Source organism: Hyperolius riggenbachi, chromosome 6 (genome assembly GCF_040937935.1).
Source record: "Hyperolius riggenbachi isolate aHypRig1 chromosome 6, aHypRig1.pri, whole genome shotgun sequence".
NCBI lineage: Eukaryota > Metazoa > Chordata > Amphibia > Anura > Hyperoliidae > Hyperolius > Hyperolius riggenbachi.
This window is the reverse complement of record NC_090651.1, coordinates 389,011,025-389,030,074: the sequence shown is the minus strand read 5'-3', so window position 1 is coordinate 389,030,074 and position 19,050 is coordinate 389,011,025. Positions and strand designations below refer to the sequence as shown.

At 48.5% G+C, this 19,050-nt stretch overlaps 2 protein-coding genes across 3 annotated transcripts in view; one reads left to right on the top strand and one right to left on the bottom strand.

Moving 5' to 3' along the window:
- Window positions 1-18,602, bottom strand: part of TMEM143 (transmembrane protein 143) — a 39,934-nt gene extending 21,332 nt beyond the window's left edge. The window contains exons 1-2 of one of the 2 annotated variants that reach the window (XM_068242011.1): window positions 18,544-18,602; window positions 3,620-3,840 (exon numbers count right to left, since the gene is read on the bottom strand). In XM_068242011.1, the coding sequence (XP_068098112.1) occupies window positions 3,620-3,820 (201 nt within the window). In that variant the 5' untranslated portion in view covers window positions 3,821-3,840; window positions 18,544-18,602. Of the gene's footprint in view, window positions 1-3,619; window positions 3,841-14,427; window positions 14,633-18,543 lie in introns of those variants that run through there. The other variant, XM_068242010.1, reaches the window with a different exon arrangement.
- Window positions 18,603-18,701: 99 nt separating this feature from the next.
- Window positions 18,702-19,050, top strand: part of LOC137522003 (interferon-inducible GTPase 5-like) — a 50,869-nt gene continuing 50,520 nt past the window's right edge. The window contains exon 1 of the mRNA XM_068242008.1: window positions 18,702-18,785. The gene's annotated coding sequence lies outside the window, so the exon portion shown is untranslated. The remainder of the gene's footprint in view (window positions 18,786-19,050) is intronic.

The following is a 19,050-nucleotide window of genomic DNA, read 5'->3' as shown; positions in this document are numbered from 1 at the left end:
GGTGTCACCTGTATGGCGCGGTGTCACCTGTATGGCGCGGTGTCACCTGTATGGCGCGGTGTCACCTGTATGCTGCGGGGTCACCTGTATGCTGCTGTGTCACCTGTATGCTGCGGTGTCACCTGTATGCTGCGGTGTCACCTGTATGCTGCGGTGTCACCTGTATGCTGCGGTGTCACCTGTATGCTGCTGTGTCACCTGTATGCTGCTGTGTCACCTGTATGGCGTGGTGTCACCTGTATGGTGCGCTGTCACCTGTATGCTGCTGTGTCACCTGTATGCTGCTGTGTCACCTGTATGCTGCTGTGTCACCTGTATGCTGCTGTGTCACCTGTATGGCGCGGTGTCACCTGTATGGCGTGGTGTCACCTGTATGCTGCTGTGTCACCTGTATGGCGCGGTGTCACCTGTATGCCGTGGTGTCACCTGTATGGCGTGGTGTCACCTGTATGGCGTGGTGTCACCTGTATGGCGCGGTGTCACCTGTATGCTGCTGTGTCACCTGTATGGCGCTGTGTCACCTGTATGGCACGGTGTCACCTGTATGCTGCTGTGTCACCTGTATGCTGCTGTGTCACCTGGATGGCACTGTGTCACCTGTATGCTGCTGTGTCACCTGTATGGCGCTGTGTCACCTGTATGGCACTGTTTCACCTGTATGGCACTGTTTCACCTGTATGCTGCTGTGTCACCTGTATGGCGCTGTGTCACCTGTATGCTGCTGAGTCACCTGTATGCTGCTGTGTCACCTGTATGGTGCGGTGTCACCTGTATGCTGCTGTGTCACCTGTATGGTGCAGTGTCACCTGTATGCTGCTGTGTCACCTGTATGCTGCTGTGTCACCTGTATGCTGCTGTGTCACCTGTATGCTGCTGTGTCACCTGTATGCTGCTGTGTCACCTGTATGGCGCGGTGTCACCTGTATGGCGCGGTGTCACCTGTATGGCGTGGTGTCACCTGTATGCTGCTGTGTCACCTGTATGGCGCTGTGTCACCTGTATGGCGCTGTGTCACCTGTATGGCGCTGTGTCACCTGTATGGCGCTGTGTCACCTGTATGCTGCTGTGTCACCTGTATGCTGCGGTGTCACCTGTATGCTGCGGTGTCACCTGTATGGCGTGGTGTCACCTGTATGGCACGGTGTCACCTGTATGGCACGGTGTCACCTGTATGCTGCTGTATCACCTGTATGCTGCTGTGTCACCTGTATGGCGCGGTGTCACCTGTATGGCGCGGTGTCACCTGTATGGCGTGGTGTCACCTGTATGCTGCTGTGTCACCTGTATGGCGCGGTGTCACCTGTATGGCGTGGTGTCACCTGTATGGCGCGGTGTCACCTGTATGGCGTGGTGTCACCTGTATGGCGTGGTGTCACCTGTATGGCGTGGTGTCACCTGTATGGCGCGGTGTCACCTGTATGGCACTGTGTCACCTGTATGCTGCTGTGTCACCTGTATGGCGCTGTGTCACCTGTATGCCACTGTTTCACCTGTATGGCGCTGTGTCACCTGTATGGCGCTGTGTCACCTGTATGCTGCTGTGTCACCTGTATGCTGCGGTGTCACCTGTATGCTGCGGTGTCACCTGTATGCTGCGGTGTCACCTGTATGGCGCGGTGTCACCTGTATGCTGCGGTGTCACCTGTATGGCGTGGTGTCACCTGTATGGCGCGGTGTCACCTGTATGCTGCTGTGTCACCTGTATGGTGCAGTGTCACCTGTATGCTGCTGTGTCACCTGTATGCTGCTGTGTCACCTGTATGCTGCTGTGTCACCTGTATGCTGCTGTGTCACCTGTATGGCGCGGTGTCACCTGTATGGCGCGGTGTCACCTGTATGGCGCGGTGTCACCTGTATGGCGTGGTGTCACCTGTATACTGCTGTGTCACCTGTATGGCGCTGTGTCACCTGTATGCTGCGGTGTCACCTGTATGCTGCGGTGTCACCTGTATGCTGCGGTGTCACCTGTATGGCACGGTGTCACCTGTATGGCACGGTGTCACCTGTATGGCACGGTGTCACCTGTATGCTGCTGTATCACCTGTATGCTGCTGTGTCACCTGTATGGCGCGGTGTCACCTGTATGGCGCGGTGTCACCTGTATGGCGTGGTGTCACCTGTATGGCGCGGTGTCACCTGTATGGCGCGGTGTCACCTGTATGCTGCTGTGTCACCTGTATGGCGCGGTGTCACCTGTATGGCGTGGTGTCACCTGTATGGCGCGGTGTCACCTGTATGGCGTGGTGTCACCTGTATGGCGTGGTGTCACCTGTATGGCGCGGTGTCACCTGTATGGCACTGTGTCACCTGTATGCTGCTGTGTCACCTGTATGGCGCTGTGTCACCTGTATGCCGCTGTGTCACCTGTATGGCGCTGTGTCACCTGTATGCTGCTGTGTCACCTGTATGCTGCGGTGTCACCTGTATGCTGCGGTGTCACCTGTATGCTGCGGTGTCACCTGTATGGCGCGGTGTCACCTGTATGCTGCGGTGTCACCTGTATGGCGTGGTGTCACCTGTATGGCGCGGTGTCACCTGTATGCTGCTGTGTCACCTGTATGGTGCGGTGTCACCTGTATGCTGCTGTGTCACCTGTATGGCGCGGTGTCACCTGTATGGCGCGGTGTCACCTGTATGCTGCGGTGTCACCTGTATTCTGCTGTGTCACCTGTATGGTGCGGTGTCACCTGTATGCTGCTGTGTCACCTGTATGGCGCGGTGTCACCTGTATGGCGCGGTGTCACCTGTATGCTGCGGTGTCACCTGTATTCTGCTGTGTCACCTGTATGCTGCTGTGTCACCTGTATGCTGCTGTGTCACCTGTATGCTGCGGTGTCACCTGTATGCTGCTGTGTCACCTGTATGCTGCTGTGTCACCTGTATGCTGCTGTGTCACCTGTATGCTGCGGTGTCACCTGTATTCTGCTGTGTCACCTGTATGCTGCTGTGTCACCTGTATGCTGCTGTGTCACCTGTATGCTGCTGTGTCACCTGTTTGCTGCTGTGTCACCTGTATGTTGTTGTGTCACCTGTATGCTGCGGTGTCACCTGTACGCTGCTGTGTCACCTGTACGCTGCTGTGTCACCTGTATGCTGCGGTGTCACCTGTATGCTGCGGTGTCACCTGTATGCTGCGGTGTCACCTGTATGCTGCGGTGTCACCTGTGTGCTGCTGTGTCACCTGTATGCTGCTGTGTCACCTGTATGCTGCTGTGTCACCTGTATGCTGCTGTGTCACCTGTATGGCGCGGTGTCACCTGTATGGCGCGGTGTCACCTGTATGCTGCTGTGTCACCTGTATGCTGTTGTGTCACCTGTATGCTGCGGTGTCACCTGTATGGCGCGGTGTCACCTGTATGCTGCTGTCACCTGGATGGCGCGGTGTCACCTGTATGCTACTGTGTCACCTGTATGGCGCGGTGTCAGTGTGCCTGTACAGTGCAGCTGCACTCATTCACAGATGGGCGCATGGCCGCAAACCTCCTATACAAGGCTGTGAGTTTTCAGAGGGTCCCAGGCAGTGCTCTGCAGGAGCACGTGGGCGGCCTCTGGAGGATCCGAGGTGAGTATCTGATTCTCCTCCCCTTACTGTCGCCGGTTTCCTTTCAGTAACACTCACCTGCGCCAGACTCTCCACCAGCTGACTCCGGGACAAAGGGATATATCTCTCCTGGTATTGGTCCGTCCAGTCTCTGGGCGTGCTGGGCTTCCACATCTTTCTGTATTCTGCCATCTTCACAGCCAGCGTGCCCATCGTACGCGATAATGAATGGCCCGCCCCGAGCCCAGTGCGCAGGGCCCCAAACGCTGTACACAGCATGCTGCAGACCAATCACTTCCCTGGGAAAGAGAAGACAGAGGATCTAATGAACAGATCATACACTGAAGCCTGGGGCCGATCCTGGCCTATTGCTGACTATAGGAAACCTACAAGCAAGAAAAATTACATGACAAAAACACAGTCGCATGGCATCTTATTAACTAATTGTATTTGCTGAAGGCTTACAATCTAGAGGGAGAGGTAAGGACACGAAAGGTAGGGGACTAGAGTTCCGTTGTGGGTTTAGAGCACTTGTGAGGGGTGGTAGGCCAGAGTGAAAAGGTGAGTTTTGAGGGCCTTCTTGAAGATGTTGAAGGAGGGGGCTGCCCTAATGGGTGGAGGTAGGGTGTTCCATAATGTTGGAGCTGCTCTTGAGAAGTCCTGGAGGCGTGCATGGGACTGGGTGATGACGGTCAGGCGAAGTTCATTGGAGGAACGGAGTGAGCGGCTAGGTGTGTACCTCTGAGTAAGATGGATGGGAAATGTAGGTTGGACAGGTTTTGTGGACAGATTTGTAGGTCAGACACAGTATCTGAATCTGATTCTGGACTGGATAGGAAGCCAGTGGAGGGATTCAAGGAGGGGATCCGCTGTGGTGGAGCGATGGGAGGAGTGGATAATTCTGGCTGCCGCATTCATGATGGACTGCAGCGGGGCTGTTCGGGTCATAGAGAGACCAGACAGAAGGGTATTGCAGTAGTCAAGGCGGGAAATTATGAGGGCATGGAGGAGTTTGGTGGTGGCAGAGGTCAGGAGGTCTTGCTGTGTAAAGGTGCCTGAAGACTAGGTGCCAACATTACTGATCGGACATGACAGGTCTTGCTTGTGGAGTGAGAGAGCTTTGCTGTGCCAATAGTCTGCACAGGGCACCGGGGAGAGCAGCAGCAGCAGGGGGACCTGTCATCAGACGTAGCTCCTCCCCATAGATACTGCCACAGCCCCGATCGACCAGCAAAAACAATCAGGTCTGAAAGCATGCAATCAAAAGTACTATCGGGCAGCACGTGGGGGCAACAACCTTCTGCACAATCTGCCAAGGAATGTCTCATAGTGTATGGGCACCTTTTGGGCCATTTCACACTGCTGCGTTTTGATTGCGTTGTGTGACCTGTTTTTATCGCAGGGTAAGGCTAAAGCAATGAAAGTCTACGTGACATTTCATACCAGGCGCGCTGCGTCAGAAGTACCGCATCTAACGTGAACCCATCCGCGTGTTACGAGTCAGCGTCTGCAGTGAGGTGCGGTGACTGAAAGTCGTGTAAGTCAATGGCGCTGCTGTTTTGTATTCGCGTTGCAGTGCGCATGCGCAGAAGCGTATTTTTTCAATACCCTTCCCTGAAATCTGTATTTCGGCCATAGGATAAGAGTACTAGAATGCCTTACTTATAGTTTGGCTTGCTGCTAAACATATAATTACCGCGCGTTACCGCCGCAATAGCCAAAGCCTATTGTTAGCGTTTCAGTGCGATCTGATCACACCAAAGTCAAAACGTTGGTTGCTAGTGTGAAACTGTCCAAAGACCTCAAAAACAGAATGTGATTGCGTTTTTGCAATGCATAGTTACGATTTTTCCAACAACTGCACTTTGTGATTTCAAAAGGAAACACAAGGGGGCGCCGAGAGCCCAATATGGTGTAGTAGGCTATACTGCAGACGAGGTAGAGCAGGTACACTGTATAATGTTATACTCACAAACATGGATTACCACACAGGCAACCGCTGTATAGGCGGGTGGGGAGATTAGACCTAACCTCACTCAGGTTAAAAAGACACTCTCTGTAGACAGGAAACAATAGGGGGTAGCACCCTTCCACCAAGGGAGGACTATCCGATGCAGTGGAATGTAGTAACACAGGCAACAAAATAGGATAAAATCATTTAAAATCTGTTTAAAAAGGAGGTAGTAATGGACTTACCTGCACAGTAAGTAGACACAAGATCTGTCAGAGAGGCGCTTGGCCCAGATATTGATCTACAGAGTTTTGGTGCTCCGTTACTCCCTGATGAAGCAGGATTGTGCCTGTGAAACGCGTTGCATTGTGGAGTTTTCAAATAAATTCTATTGTAGACCGATTAGCAACAGTGTCTACTTAAGGTGGCCATACACTTATAGATTTGCAGCAGATTTGACCTTCAGATAGATCTGTGGCAGATGCCTGTCAAGTCCAATCTGACAGAAATCTATCTGATGTTTGCCACACACTAGGAACAAATCTATTGGAAACCGATCTAAATGCATTATTGGACCATTAGATCCAATGCAACTCTGTGGGCCATCGATCTGCTGCCAGCAACCGATCAACCTAGATCATACATCCTGTCAGATAGATCAAATTAATCCAAATCGGCCACAAATCGATCGAATGGGGAATTTGATAGAACCGATTTCTGGTCGTTCGACCGATTCTATAGAATCGATTGACTGATGGCTAAAATCGACCCGTGTGTGGGCCCCCTTACTGCGTAGGTAAGTCCACCACTATCTCCTTTTTAAATGGATTTAAACATTTTTATCCTATTTTAGCGCCTCTGCAGTGGCATAGCTAAGGAGCTGTGGGCCCCGGTGCAAGTTTTACATGCCCCCCCCCCAATGGCAACTACAGTGTCAGAGGTGCAAGAAGGGAACAGTTTGTTAATGATTACCACTATTCAAAGTATCTATAGAAGTGATTATTATGAGCACAGGACCAATAGAGAGCTAATAGTGTAATTGAGAGAGGGCCCCTCTGGCCCAAGGGCCCAGATGCAGTCGCTACCTCTGCAACCCGTATTGCTACGCCCCCTGCACCTCTGTTATTATGTGATTTCAGTCCCACATGGGCAATTGCAGGCAAAATGCAACATACACAACATGTCAGACCAACACAACCATATGCCTCGGCCCCTATTACTGTGTAATACATGTATACATTGCTTCTGTGGTGTGTGAAACATTAACTGTGTGTGAAATTGAGCAACATTTTCAGATGTCTCTCGGTGTTACTGTCCGTTGTAAATAAAGTTGGTTTTAAAGAGAACCTGTAGTAAATAACAGTGAATAAACTTTTTTTTTTTTTACAATATTCTCTCCCTGGTTTACATTCTGACATTTATCACTGGTGGTTACATATTTAGTCCTGCCAGGTGATCTGTACGGAATGTTCAATACTGAGAGTTCTATGCACAGTGGGAGATGCTGCTTGCTTGGCAATTGGAAGAATCTGTTATTTCCCACAATGCAACGAGGAAACTGCCAGGACCATGGTCATGACATCACACTGTGGGAGGGGTTTCACCCCAATATCAGTCATACAGCGCCCCCTGATGGTCTGTTTGGGAAAAGGAATAGATTTCTCATGTAAAAGGGGTTTCAGCTACTGAGTGGGATGTAGTTCAATCCTGGGTTACGGTTATTGATTAGGGAACACAACAGCAAATACACACAAATCACTGCAATAAAATAAAATACAAACGTGCAGTACAGCAAAGGCACCATGCCTAGTGTGCTACAACCCTGGAACATGCATGTAGCTAATCCAGTCACACTTCACTCAGAGCACCTGATCTGCTGCATGCTGGTTCAGGGGCTGTGGCTAATAGTATTAGAGGCAGAGGTTCAGTAGGACAGCCAGGCAATCTGCATTGCTTAAAGGACAACTTAAGTGAGAAGGAAGTGGAGGATGCCATATTTATTACCAGTTACCTGGCTATCCTGCTGATCCTGTGTCTCTGATATGTTTAGCCACAGCCCCTGAACAAGCATGCAGTAGATCAGGTGCTCTGACTGAAGTCAAACTGGATTAGCTGCATGCTTGTTTCAGGTGTGTGATTTAGACACTACTGCAGCCAGAGAGCTCAGCAGGACTGTCAGGCAACTGGTATTGTTTAACCTCCCTGCCGGTTATCCCGAGCTCAGCTCGGGGTAACCTGCCGCGGAGGATTCCTCAGGCCCTGCTGGGCCGATTTGCATAATTTTTTTTTTGTTACACGCAGCTAGCACTTTGCTAGCTGCGTGTAACTTACGATCGCCGCCGCTCCCCGCCGATTCGCCGCCGCTCCCCGCCGATTCGCCGCAACCCGCCGCGACAGAGGGTGTCCCCCCCCCCGAGACCCGTGCGCTGCCTGGCCAATCAGTGCCAGGCAGCGTCGAGGGGTGGTTCGGGACTCCCTCTGACGTCACGACGTCGATGACGTCGGTGACGTCATCGCGCCCGTCGCCATGGCGACGGGGGAAGCCCTCCTGGAAATCCCGTTCAGAACGGGATTTCCGGATGGGTATATGCGCCGGCGGCGATCGGCGCATTCGGGGGGACGCCGCAGGGAGGGGGGAAGCATGTAGCTAGCGCTAGGCTAGCTACATGCTACAAAAAAAAAAAAATGCGAAAAAACACCCTCCCTGCCGTGCGCAGCATTTTTTTATAACGGCAGGGAGGTTAAAGAGAACCAGAGATGAAGCACCCGCATGTATTTTACCTTATAAATCAGTGGGAACATGACAGTAAACACATAATCTGCTCTTTGTTTCATTGTTCTCTGTTTAATCTGACTGTTATCACCTCTGATAAGAATCCCCGACTGAGCACTCAGTCTAGCTTTGCTACGGAAAGATTATAGCTGAGTCTGTCTTCTCTGGTGTCTTTTCAAGCCCAAGCCTGCCCCCTTGTGGCTCTGCTATAATGACTCAGCTATAATTATTCCCTGCAAAGCCAGACTGAATGCTCAGTCCAGGATTCTTATCACAGCTGATAACAGACACTTTTAGCAGTGAGGATGAAACAGAGAGCATGGTAAGTGTTTTCTCTAAATGTTCTTGCTGATATATATGGTAAAATACACAAGGGTGCTTCCTCTCTGGTTCCCTTTAAAAGGAAATAAATATGGCAGCCTCCATATCCCTGTCACCACAAGTTCCCTTTAAGTGGAAAGCAGGGTATCAGCTTGAGGCAAGAGGCACCAGTAGCAGAATGGTATGTGGTTTACATAGATTTACACATCATGTTAGTCAATGGGCCACACAGAGATGTCCACCAACCAAGCAAAAGGGGAAATCTATATAAAGGGAGACTGCGCAAGGCATGCATGCAGCCTGTATGTGCGGACAGCCCCCGTTATATCAGTGGAAGTACAGTGTGCAGTTGGGGGCTGTGCGCACATACAGTCTGCATGCCTTGCACGTGTGCCGTGTGAAGCAATGTGTATCTGTAACGCTTGCTTCACACCGCTGACAAAAACATTGATCCAGTAAAATCTGAACCATTCTCCATTACAGAGGGAGCTTTTTTTAATCCGTTTTCTATTGTAAAATGGACAGGCGAGGATGCTGCGGCTGGACGCTATTACTGAGCAGGTCGGCCAGTAACAGACTCGGTACAAACAGCATGTACGCTGGTGTCCAGGTACACTTACCTAGCGAGTGTCGCCTGCTTTCCTTGCAGCAGGAATAAGGGCTCCTTTCCACAGACTGTTCATAGGCAGTGAAACGCCACTCAGACTCTCACAACTGCTCACTGCTGCCTGGCACCTGCTCTCTGCTGCCTGCTAACTGCTCTCTGCTGCCTGCTTACTGCTCTCTGCTGCCTGCTTACTGCTCTCTGCTGCCTGCTCACTGCTGCCTGCTAACTGCTCGCTGCTGCCTGCTAACTGCTCCCTGGTGACTGCTCGCTGCTGCCTGCTAACTGCTCGCTGCTGCCTGCTAACTGCTCTCTGCTGCCTGGTAACTGCTCTCTGCTGCCTGGTAACTGCTCTCTGCTGCCTGGTAACTGCTCTCTGCTGCCTGGTAACTGCTGCCTGCTAACTGCTCGCTGCTGCCTGCTAACTGCTCGCTGCTGCCTGCTAACTGCTGCCTGCTCGCTACTGCCTGCTAACTGCTCGCTGCTGCCTGGTAACTGCTCGCTGCTGCCTGGTAACTGCTCGCTGCTGCCTGGTAACTGCTCGCTGCTGCCTAGTAACTGCTCACTGCTGCCTGCTCACTGCTGCCTGCTAACTGCTCACTGCTGCCTGCTCGCTGCTGCCTGCTAACTGCTCACTGCTGCCTGCTCGCTGCTGCCTGCTAACTGCTCGCTGCTGCCTGCTAACTGCTCGCTGCTGCCTGCTAACTGCTCGCTGCTGCCTGGTAACTGCTCGCTGCTGCCTGATAACTGCTCTCTGCTGCCTGCTAACTGCTCGCTGCTGCCTGCTAACTGCTCGCTGCTGCCTGCTGACTGCTCGCTGCTGCCTGCTCGCTGCTGCCTGCTGACTGCTCGCTGCTGCCTGCTGACTGCTCGCTGCTGCCTGGTAACTGCTCGCTGCTGCTGCTCGCTGCTGCCTGGTAACTGCTCGCTGCTGCCTGGTAACTACTTGCTGCCTGGTAACTGCTTGCTGCTGCCGGCCGGTCTCCCCCGTCACTGGCTTCTCTGGATGAACAAAGTTTACCGGTTGATGTCTATAGCCAGGTGACCAGGTGACTTGATTGTCGGGGTGAGCAGACGAGTAAGACGGCCCCATACTCTCCCAAGCTGCTCCATAAAGCACTACAAGAAGTCGCATGTTACACCTTGGAGAAGTTAATGAGACGCCAGCATCCACGTTTGGTGAGACCCACCCTTTACTGTCTACATGGATACATGATCTGTGATTTCTCCAGGGATTTGGTCTGTCAGCCCCAGCTATATGGACATTGAATGGGGTCACGAATTGAGTTCCACTATCTGTGGCCAACACCTGGAGCCTAGTCGGTCTGCAGACATAATTTAAGGGGGGCCCCCACCAAAAATTGTGCTGATACACAAGGCACCAGTATGTAAGCGCGGGATGATTGAAGTGTGCATGTTTGAAATTATTTATGTGCAATATCTAATGTGTGAAACCATCCATGTGCAATATCTAATTGGAAAATATACTATTCATTGCTGAATTGATAGCTATAAAGCCTTTGCCTATGCAATTTTAATTATTGAATCACAAGTGCTCCATCCACATGTGTATTTTTGGAGATTTTTAATGTTTTCCCTTTTTTGATTAATAAATTTGACACTTGGCATATTAAGGTGGCTGGTAACCCGTATTTACTGTATATTTGAATCCTGTTGTTTTGGGGTTGGCCCTGCCCATTATCTTTAACACGGGTAAGGTAGACAAGTGCCTAGGGAATACCTCATTGCCCTTTCCCCCTATATAACTGCTCGCTGCTGCCTGCTAACTGCTCGCTGCTGCCTGACAACTGCTCGCTGCTGCCTGACAACTGCTCGCTGCTGCCTGACAACTGCTCGCTGCTGCCTGGCAACTGCTCGCTGCTGCCTGGCAACTGCTCGCTGCTGCCTGACAACTGCTCGCTGCTGCCTGACAACTGCTCGCTGCTGCCTGGCAACTGCTCGCTGCTGCCTGGCAACTGCTCGCTGCTGCCTGGCAACTGCTCGCTGCTGCCTGGCAACTGCTCGCTGCTGCCTGGCAACTGCTCGCTGCTGCCTGGCAACTGCTCGCTGCTGCCTGGCAACTGCTCGCTGCTGCCTGGCAACTGCTCGCTGCTGCCTAGTAACAGCCCACTGCTGCCTGGTAACTGCTTGCTGAGCACACAGTTGAAAAGTCCGTGGAAAAGAGGCCTAAGTGTTAGTGTGGTGTAAGCTGTGTAAGGGGGAAGTGTGTAGATTAGTGGCCATGCCCACAAAGTGGGCGCTCTGACGTGTAGAAACGCCCACAGGATGTGGACAGCTGAGGGGGAGGATATGACATCATAAGAAGTCAACCTCCAAGGCCACGCTTTTGCATTCAACACTTCCCACTTGATTTGCTTTAATATATGTATAATAATAATAATAATAATAATAAATGTACAGGGGGGGATAGTTAGTTTAAAACATCTAAGATTACGTGAACAATATTCATAAATAATTATTGAGCACTTGTAAAGACTATATACACCTCATGGGGTACTTGAAAGCTGTCACCCCCAGTAGGGAGTACTTGGGCAATGCCGCCATTAATAAAGGGGTACACCGCACTATACATGAAGCTTATGTAGAATAGTTCATACGATGTGCATTGAACCTCCGTCTTACGCTGGAATCTTATGATCTTTACAATGACTTCACCTGATACAGGAGACCTTTGTAGGTCAGATTGAGAGGTAAGTTGTTCATACATTATTAACTGAATCTACGTCTTATTCTGGAACCTTATTGTGATCATCAGAATCACCACTACATGCAGCCTTTGTAGGTTAGATGGAGTGGTAGAGTCATCTCAATGGCTACAACTCTCATTTATCATACATCATATGATACTCGGAGGATGTGGGCGGGAATCAGCTGATCCCTCCCCCAACACCTCCACACAATAAAAGGGGACCCGAAGTGAGAGGGATATGGAGGCTGCCATATGTATTTCCTTTTAAATAATGCAGGTTACCCGGCAGCCCTGCCTATCTTCTGCCTCTAAGGCTGGAAGCACCCCCTGCAGTGCAGAAATGACTGTTTTCTGCACTGTTCATTTTTTTACAATGATTCAGTGCGCTTTGCATGCGTTTCCGTTCTGCGTTAGTGTCATATTTTAAAAGAAAAATCACATGTAATAACACATTCCTCTGCGCCTCCTCCATAGAGATACATTCTGTGCATTTTACATAAAGCGGTTTTCAACATTATGCAGCAAGTTGTGCATTTTGTAAAGCACACATATATTCATTTTTACATGCGGCTCATAGACCTGCATTAGTGGCAAAAACGCTTTTTCTGGAACGCCAGCATTTCTGCCTATTGTGCTCCCAGCCTAATACTTTTAGCCACAGCCCCGGAACAAGCATGCAGCAGATCAGGTGACTGAAGTGTGGTTGGATTAGCTGCATGCTTGTTTCAGGTGTGTGATTCAGACACTACTGCAGCCAGAGAGATCCATATCCCTCACACTTCAGGTGTCCTTTAAAAGGAACCCCAGGTGATAGCTATATGGAGGCTGCCATATTTATTTCCTATTAAACAATACCAGTTGCCTGGCTTCCCTGCTGATACTTGTAGCCATAGCCCCTGAACAAGCATGCAGCAGATCAGGTGTTCTGACTGAAGTGTGACAGGATTATCTGCATGCTTGTTTCAGGTGTGTGATTCAGACACTACTGCAGCCAAATAGACCAGCAGGTCTGCCAGGCAACTAGTATTATTTAACAGGAAATAAATATGGCAGCCTCCACATCGCTCTTACTTCAGGTGTCTTTTAAAGGGAACCCGAGATGAGAAGGATATGGAGGCTGCCATATTGATTTCCTTTTAGGCCTCTATCACACTAAGACGTTGCGTTTGATGCGACGTTAAGTTCGCACAACGTGCCCCTAAGGCAGCGCATGTTAGATTTGAAGTTGGACGTTATATTGAACTGCGTTATGCGTCTCGTGATGCGCCGCTTTTGTTGCATACTGATGGAACGAAAACGACGCATGCGTCACATTTTAAAAAAAATAAAAAACATTACTGAGCATGTGCAAACAGTCCACCGCAGCTAATAACGTGTATAACGCACAGCGTGCAGCACTTTCTAATAACGCGACACGTTACACACAACGCAACGTGTGCACTGTGAGTGTCGCACACACTTTGTATTGCTGTGCGTTACTCTGCCTTATTACTTTTTATAACTTTAAAGGAAAACTTAAGTCAAATAAAAAAAATGACATTTACTCACCTGGGGCATCCCTTAGCACCCCGAAGCTGGATGGTGCCCTCGCAGCCCTGCTCCGATCGTCCTGTCCCCGCCGGCGGCTACTTCCGGTTCGGCGACAGCCGCCGACAGGCTGGGAACGCGGCTGATTTTCCGCGTTCCCAGCCGCTGCTATCACCCTCTATGCTGCTATAGCGTATAAAATCAGCCGCGTTCCCAGCCTGTCGGCGGCTGTCGCCGAACCGGAAGTAGCCGCCGGCGGGGACAGGACGATCGGAGCAGGGCTGCGAGGGCACCATCCAGCTTCGGGGTGCTGAGGGATGCCCCAGGTGAGTAAATGTCATTTTTTTTATTTGACTTAAGTTTTCCTTTAACGCCACACTGTGAAAGCAGCCTTAAAGGGGAACTGAAGAGAGAGAGGTATATGGAGGCTGCCATGTTTATTTCCTTTTAAGCAATACCAGTTGCCTGGCAGCCCTGCTGATCCTCTGCCTCTAATACTATTAGCCATAGCCCCTGAACAAGCATGCAGCAGATCAGGTGTTTCTGACTTTAAAGTCAGATCTGACAAGACTAGCTGCATGCTTGTTTCTGGTGTTATTCAGACACTACTGCAGAGAAATAGACCAGCAGGGCTGCCAGGCAACTGGTATTGATTAAAAGGAAATAAATATGGCAGCCTCCGTATACCTCTTACTTCAGTTCCCCTTTAACCAATACCAGTTGCCTGGCTGTCCTGCTGATCCTCTGCCTCTAATACTTTCACAAGCATGCAGATCAGGTGTTTCTGACTGTAGACTAGACTAGTAGAAACTAGTGTTTCTGACTAGTAGACTAGCAGCATGCTTGTTTCTGGTGTTATTCAGACACTGCTGCAGCCAGAGACACCAGCAGGGCTGCCAGGCAACTGGTATTGTGTAACAGGAAATAAATATGGCAGCCTCCATGTCCCTGTCACTCCAGGTGTCCTTCCATGCTCTCACAGATACAGTCTGACTCTTACCCCTGTCGGGCTCCCAGCTGGTGTTATTGTGCTCTGAATGTTGCTTCTCTCATACAGAGACTCCTCTCTCTGCACTACTCCTGGTTACTATTCCTGGAGCTGTCATATGGTGTCCCCCACTGCTGCGGAAGCCTGGAGGGGACACTGACGGGAGCCTGGAGGGGACACTGCGGAAGCCAGGAGGGGACACCGTGACGTTTCTCGGCTGCGGAAGCCTCGCAGGGTCAGATTACACAGAACGCTTCGCGTAGAAAGCTCTTGTCAACCTGCCAGGCCCCCTCCTCCTCCCAGAATCCTCTCTGGCAGGCTGCATGGCGCAGGCTGGAGGGAGACGTCCTTTATTGCATGTCAGCATTACTGCTTACCCTTGTGTGTAATCTAAACATGGGTCAGTCCTGCAACCCACTAGAGCATTTTTTTGAGCGTTTAGGAAGCGCTTTAAATCACAGGCGATTTCCCTAAACGCTCTGCCAATATAAATAAATGTAACAGATACCACAGTAGCGATTGCGATTAGCAAAATCGCAGTTACAGGACATGCAGCATTTTGGGAACATTTTGTGCTTTAATGTAAAGTATTAAAGCGCTGGCTAATCGCTCATGAATCGCTAGGGATAGCTCATAGCGATTTGTATGCGATTTTAAATGACTGCGAACTGTTAAAAAAATTATAATAAATTGAAAGGACCAGTCAGAATTAAAACCGCTTATTGCACATCGCTATCACAAAAAGCTTACACTTTTAAAATCACTACCAAAATCGCAGAAAACGCTCATGAAATCACTTACAAAACGCTCATTAAAAATGCTAGCGATTTGTAGTGGGTTCCAGATCAGCAGGGCTGCCAGGCAACCGGTATTATTTAACAGGAAATTAATATGGCAGCCCCCATATCACTCTCACTTCACATGTGCTTTACAGGTCAACTGAAGTGAGCGGTATATGGAGGCAGCCATATTTATTTCCTTCTAAACAATACCAGTTGCCTGGCAGTCCTGCTGATCCTCTGCATCTAGTAATTGGAAAAATGTTTTTCTAATTGATAATATTGCAGTACATTGATCATTTATAAGATGGTCACTAATGATCCAATCATTTTCATCCAATTTCACCAAATCTATGTAGTATAATAAGGGTAACCTGAGGGAATGTACTGAATGGATAATTTAGGCAGTCCCTATATTACATATAAACAGTAAGATTGCATGAAGAATATTGTATCATTAGTGGCCACCATTAGAATTGTGTGTACTCGATTGGGGACACCAACGGAGCTTATTTCTGCCAATCCAATCCCAGTAATCTGATTGCTTGAGCGATTCCTAGCTAAAAATTGAACAAGAATTGATTTTCCAATTAATCGGAAACGATCATTTGAGCCCACTAACTGACAGCTGCTATGCAATTCAATCAGATTAAAGGAATCAATCTGTTTTTCACAATTTATGGGGGTAAAGTAAAAAGGACACCATGCAGGGTGGCAATATATCCAAGGCTATGACGTACTACAATGGCAACACTATTCCAGGTGACATAAAATCAGGGGGAGGGTTTCACTGTATGTGGAGGGACAGTCCGTGACATGACTATGTACTCTGTAATGTGCTGCAGAAGATGTCAGTGCTATATAAATACATAATAATAATATGGTAGGACATTACACTATGACTATGGTAGGGATTAGAGTGTGAGCTCCTCTAAAGACAGTCAGTCAGTGACATGACTATGTACTCTGTAATGTGCTGCAGAAGATGTCAGTGCTATATAAATACATAATAATAATATGGTAGGACATTACACTATGACTATGGTAGGATTAGAGTGTGAGCTCCTCTGAGGACAGTCAGTGACATGACTATGTACTCTGTAATGTGCTGCAGAAGATGTCAGTGCTATATAAATACATAATAATAATATGGTAGGACATTAGACTATGACTATGGTAGGATTAGAGTATGAGCTCCTCTGAGGACAGTCAGTGACATGACTATGTACTCTGTAATGTGCTGCAGAGGATGTCAGGGCTATATAAATACATAATAATAATATGGTAGGACATTAGACTATGACTATGGTAGGATTAGAGTGTGAGCTCCTCTGAGGACAGTCAGTGACATGACTATGTACTCTGTAATGTGCTGCAGAAGATGTCAGTGCTATATAAATACATAATAATAATATGGTAGGACATTACACTATGACTATGGTAGGATTAGAGTGTGAGCTCCTCTGAGGACAGTCAGTGACATGACTATGTACTCTGTAATGTGCTGCAGAAGATGTCAGTGCTATATAAATACATAATAATAATATGGTAGGACATTAGACTATGACTATGGTAGGATTAGAGTGTGAGCTCCTCTGAGGACAGTCAGTGACATGACTATGTACTCTGTAATGTGCTGCAGAGGATGTCAGGGCTATATAAATACATAATAATAATATGGTAGGACATTAGACTATGACTATGGTAGGATTAGAGTGTGAGCTCCTCTGAGGACAGTCAGTGACATGACTATGTACTCTATAATGTGCTGCAGGAGATGTCAGTGCTATATAAATACATAATAATAATATGGTAAGACATTATACTATGACTATGGTAGGATTAGAGTGTGAGCTCCTCTGAGGACAGTCAGTGACATGACTATGTACTCTGTAATGTGCTGCAGAAGATGTCAGTGCTATATAAATACATAATAATAATATGGTAGGACATTACACTATGACTATGGTAGGATTAGAGTGTGAGCTCCTCTGAGGACAGTCAGTGACATGACTATGTACTCTGTAATGTGCTGCAGAAGATGTCAGTGCTATATAAATACATAATAATAATATGGTAGGACATTAGACTATGACTATGGTAGGATTAGAGTGTGAGCTCCTCTGAGGACAGTCAGTGACATGACTATGTACTCTGTAATGTGCTGCAGAGGATGTCAGGGCTATATAAATACATAATAATAATATGGTAGGACATTAGACTATGACTATGGTAGGATTAGAGTGTGAGCTCCTCTGAGGACAGTCAGTGACATGACTATGTACTCTATAATGTGCTGCAGGAGATGTCAGTGCTATATAAATACATAATAATAATATGGTAAGACATTATACTATGACTATGGTAGGATTAGAGTGTGAGCTCCTCTGAGGACAGTCAGTGACATGACTATGTACTCTGTAATGTGCTGCAGGAGATGTCAGTGCTATATAAATCTATATATATAAAATCGTGTGTGTGTGTGTGTGTGTGTGTGTGTGTGTGTGTGTGTGTGTGTGTGTGTGTGTGTGTGTGTGTGTGTGTGTGCGTGCGTGCGTGCGTGCGTGCGTGCGTGCGTGCGTGCGTGCGTGCGTGCGTGCGTGCGTGTGTGTGTGTGTGTGTGTGTGTGTCGCGATCACTCGAAAACGCCTTGACCGATTTGAACGAAACTTGGTATGCAGATCCCTTACTACCTGGGATGATATGTTCTGGGGGGTCTCGCGGCCCCCCTGAACACGTGGGCGGAGCTACAAACAGCAAATCAGATTTCACCCATTCAAGTCAATGGAAAAAATGGAAAAGGCTGCCATTCTCGCAGTATTCAAGCCAGAGTCCCCACACTTGACACAGTGGGTCACTTGGTGACCGAGGTTACAAATACAGAAAAAGTGGGCGGAGCATAAAACAGCCAATCAAATTTCAGCCATTCATTTTAAATGGGAAAATATAAACTGCAGCCATTCTTAGACTGTTAATCACAGAGTTCTCAAACTTGCCACAGTTGGTCACTGGGTGAATGCGATTAAGATTCAAGAAAGTGGGTGGAGCCTACAACAGCCAATCAAAATTCACCTATTGATTTTCAAGGGGAATATTTAAACTGCTGCCATTCTTACACTTTTAATGACAGAGGCTTCAAACTTGCTACAGTCGGTCATTGGGTGACTGAGGTTCAAATTCACTAAATGGGCAGAGCCACAAACATCCAATCAGATTTCCTTGCTGGATAAACTGCTTTTCTTACACTGTTATTGGCAGGGTTCTCAAACTTTGCACAGTTGGTCATTGGGTGACTAGGATTAATATTTGGAAAAGTAGGTGGGGCCTACAAGAGCCAATCAAAATTCACCTATTGATTTTCAAGGGGAATATTGAAACTGCAGTCATTCTTACACTGTTAATGGCAGAGGCCTCAAACCTGGTACAGTTGGTCGTTAAGTGACTGGGGTTCAAATTCAGTAAAGGGGTGGAGCCACAAACAGCCAGATTTCTTTGCTGGATAAACTGCTTCCATTCACACAATTTTGATGCCAGGAACCCAAAAGCTCACAAACTTGGTCATTGAGTGACTGTGTGTCAAGGTTACAAAAAGTGGGTGGAGTTAAAAACATATTTTTCTGGGAAATTGTAAACTGCAGCCTTTCTTCACTTTTAATGGCAGGGTTCCCAAACTTTGCACAGCTGGTTACTGGGTGACTGGGATTAATATTCAGAAAAGTGGGTGGAGCCTAAAAATGCCAATCAGAAATTACATGTCGCTTTTCAAGGAGAATATTAAAATTGCTGCAATTCTTGCACTGTTAATGGCACAAGCCTCTGACCTGGTACAGTTGGTAATTGGGTCACTGGGGTTCAA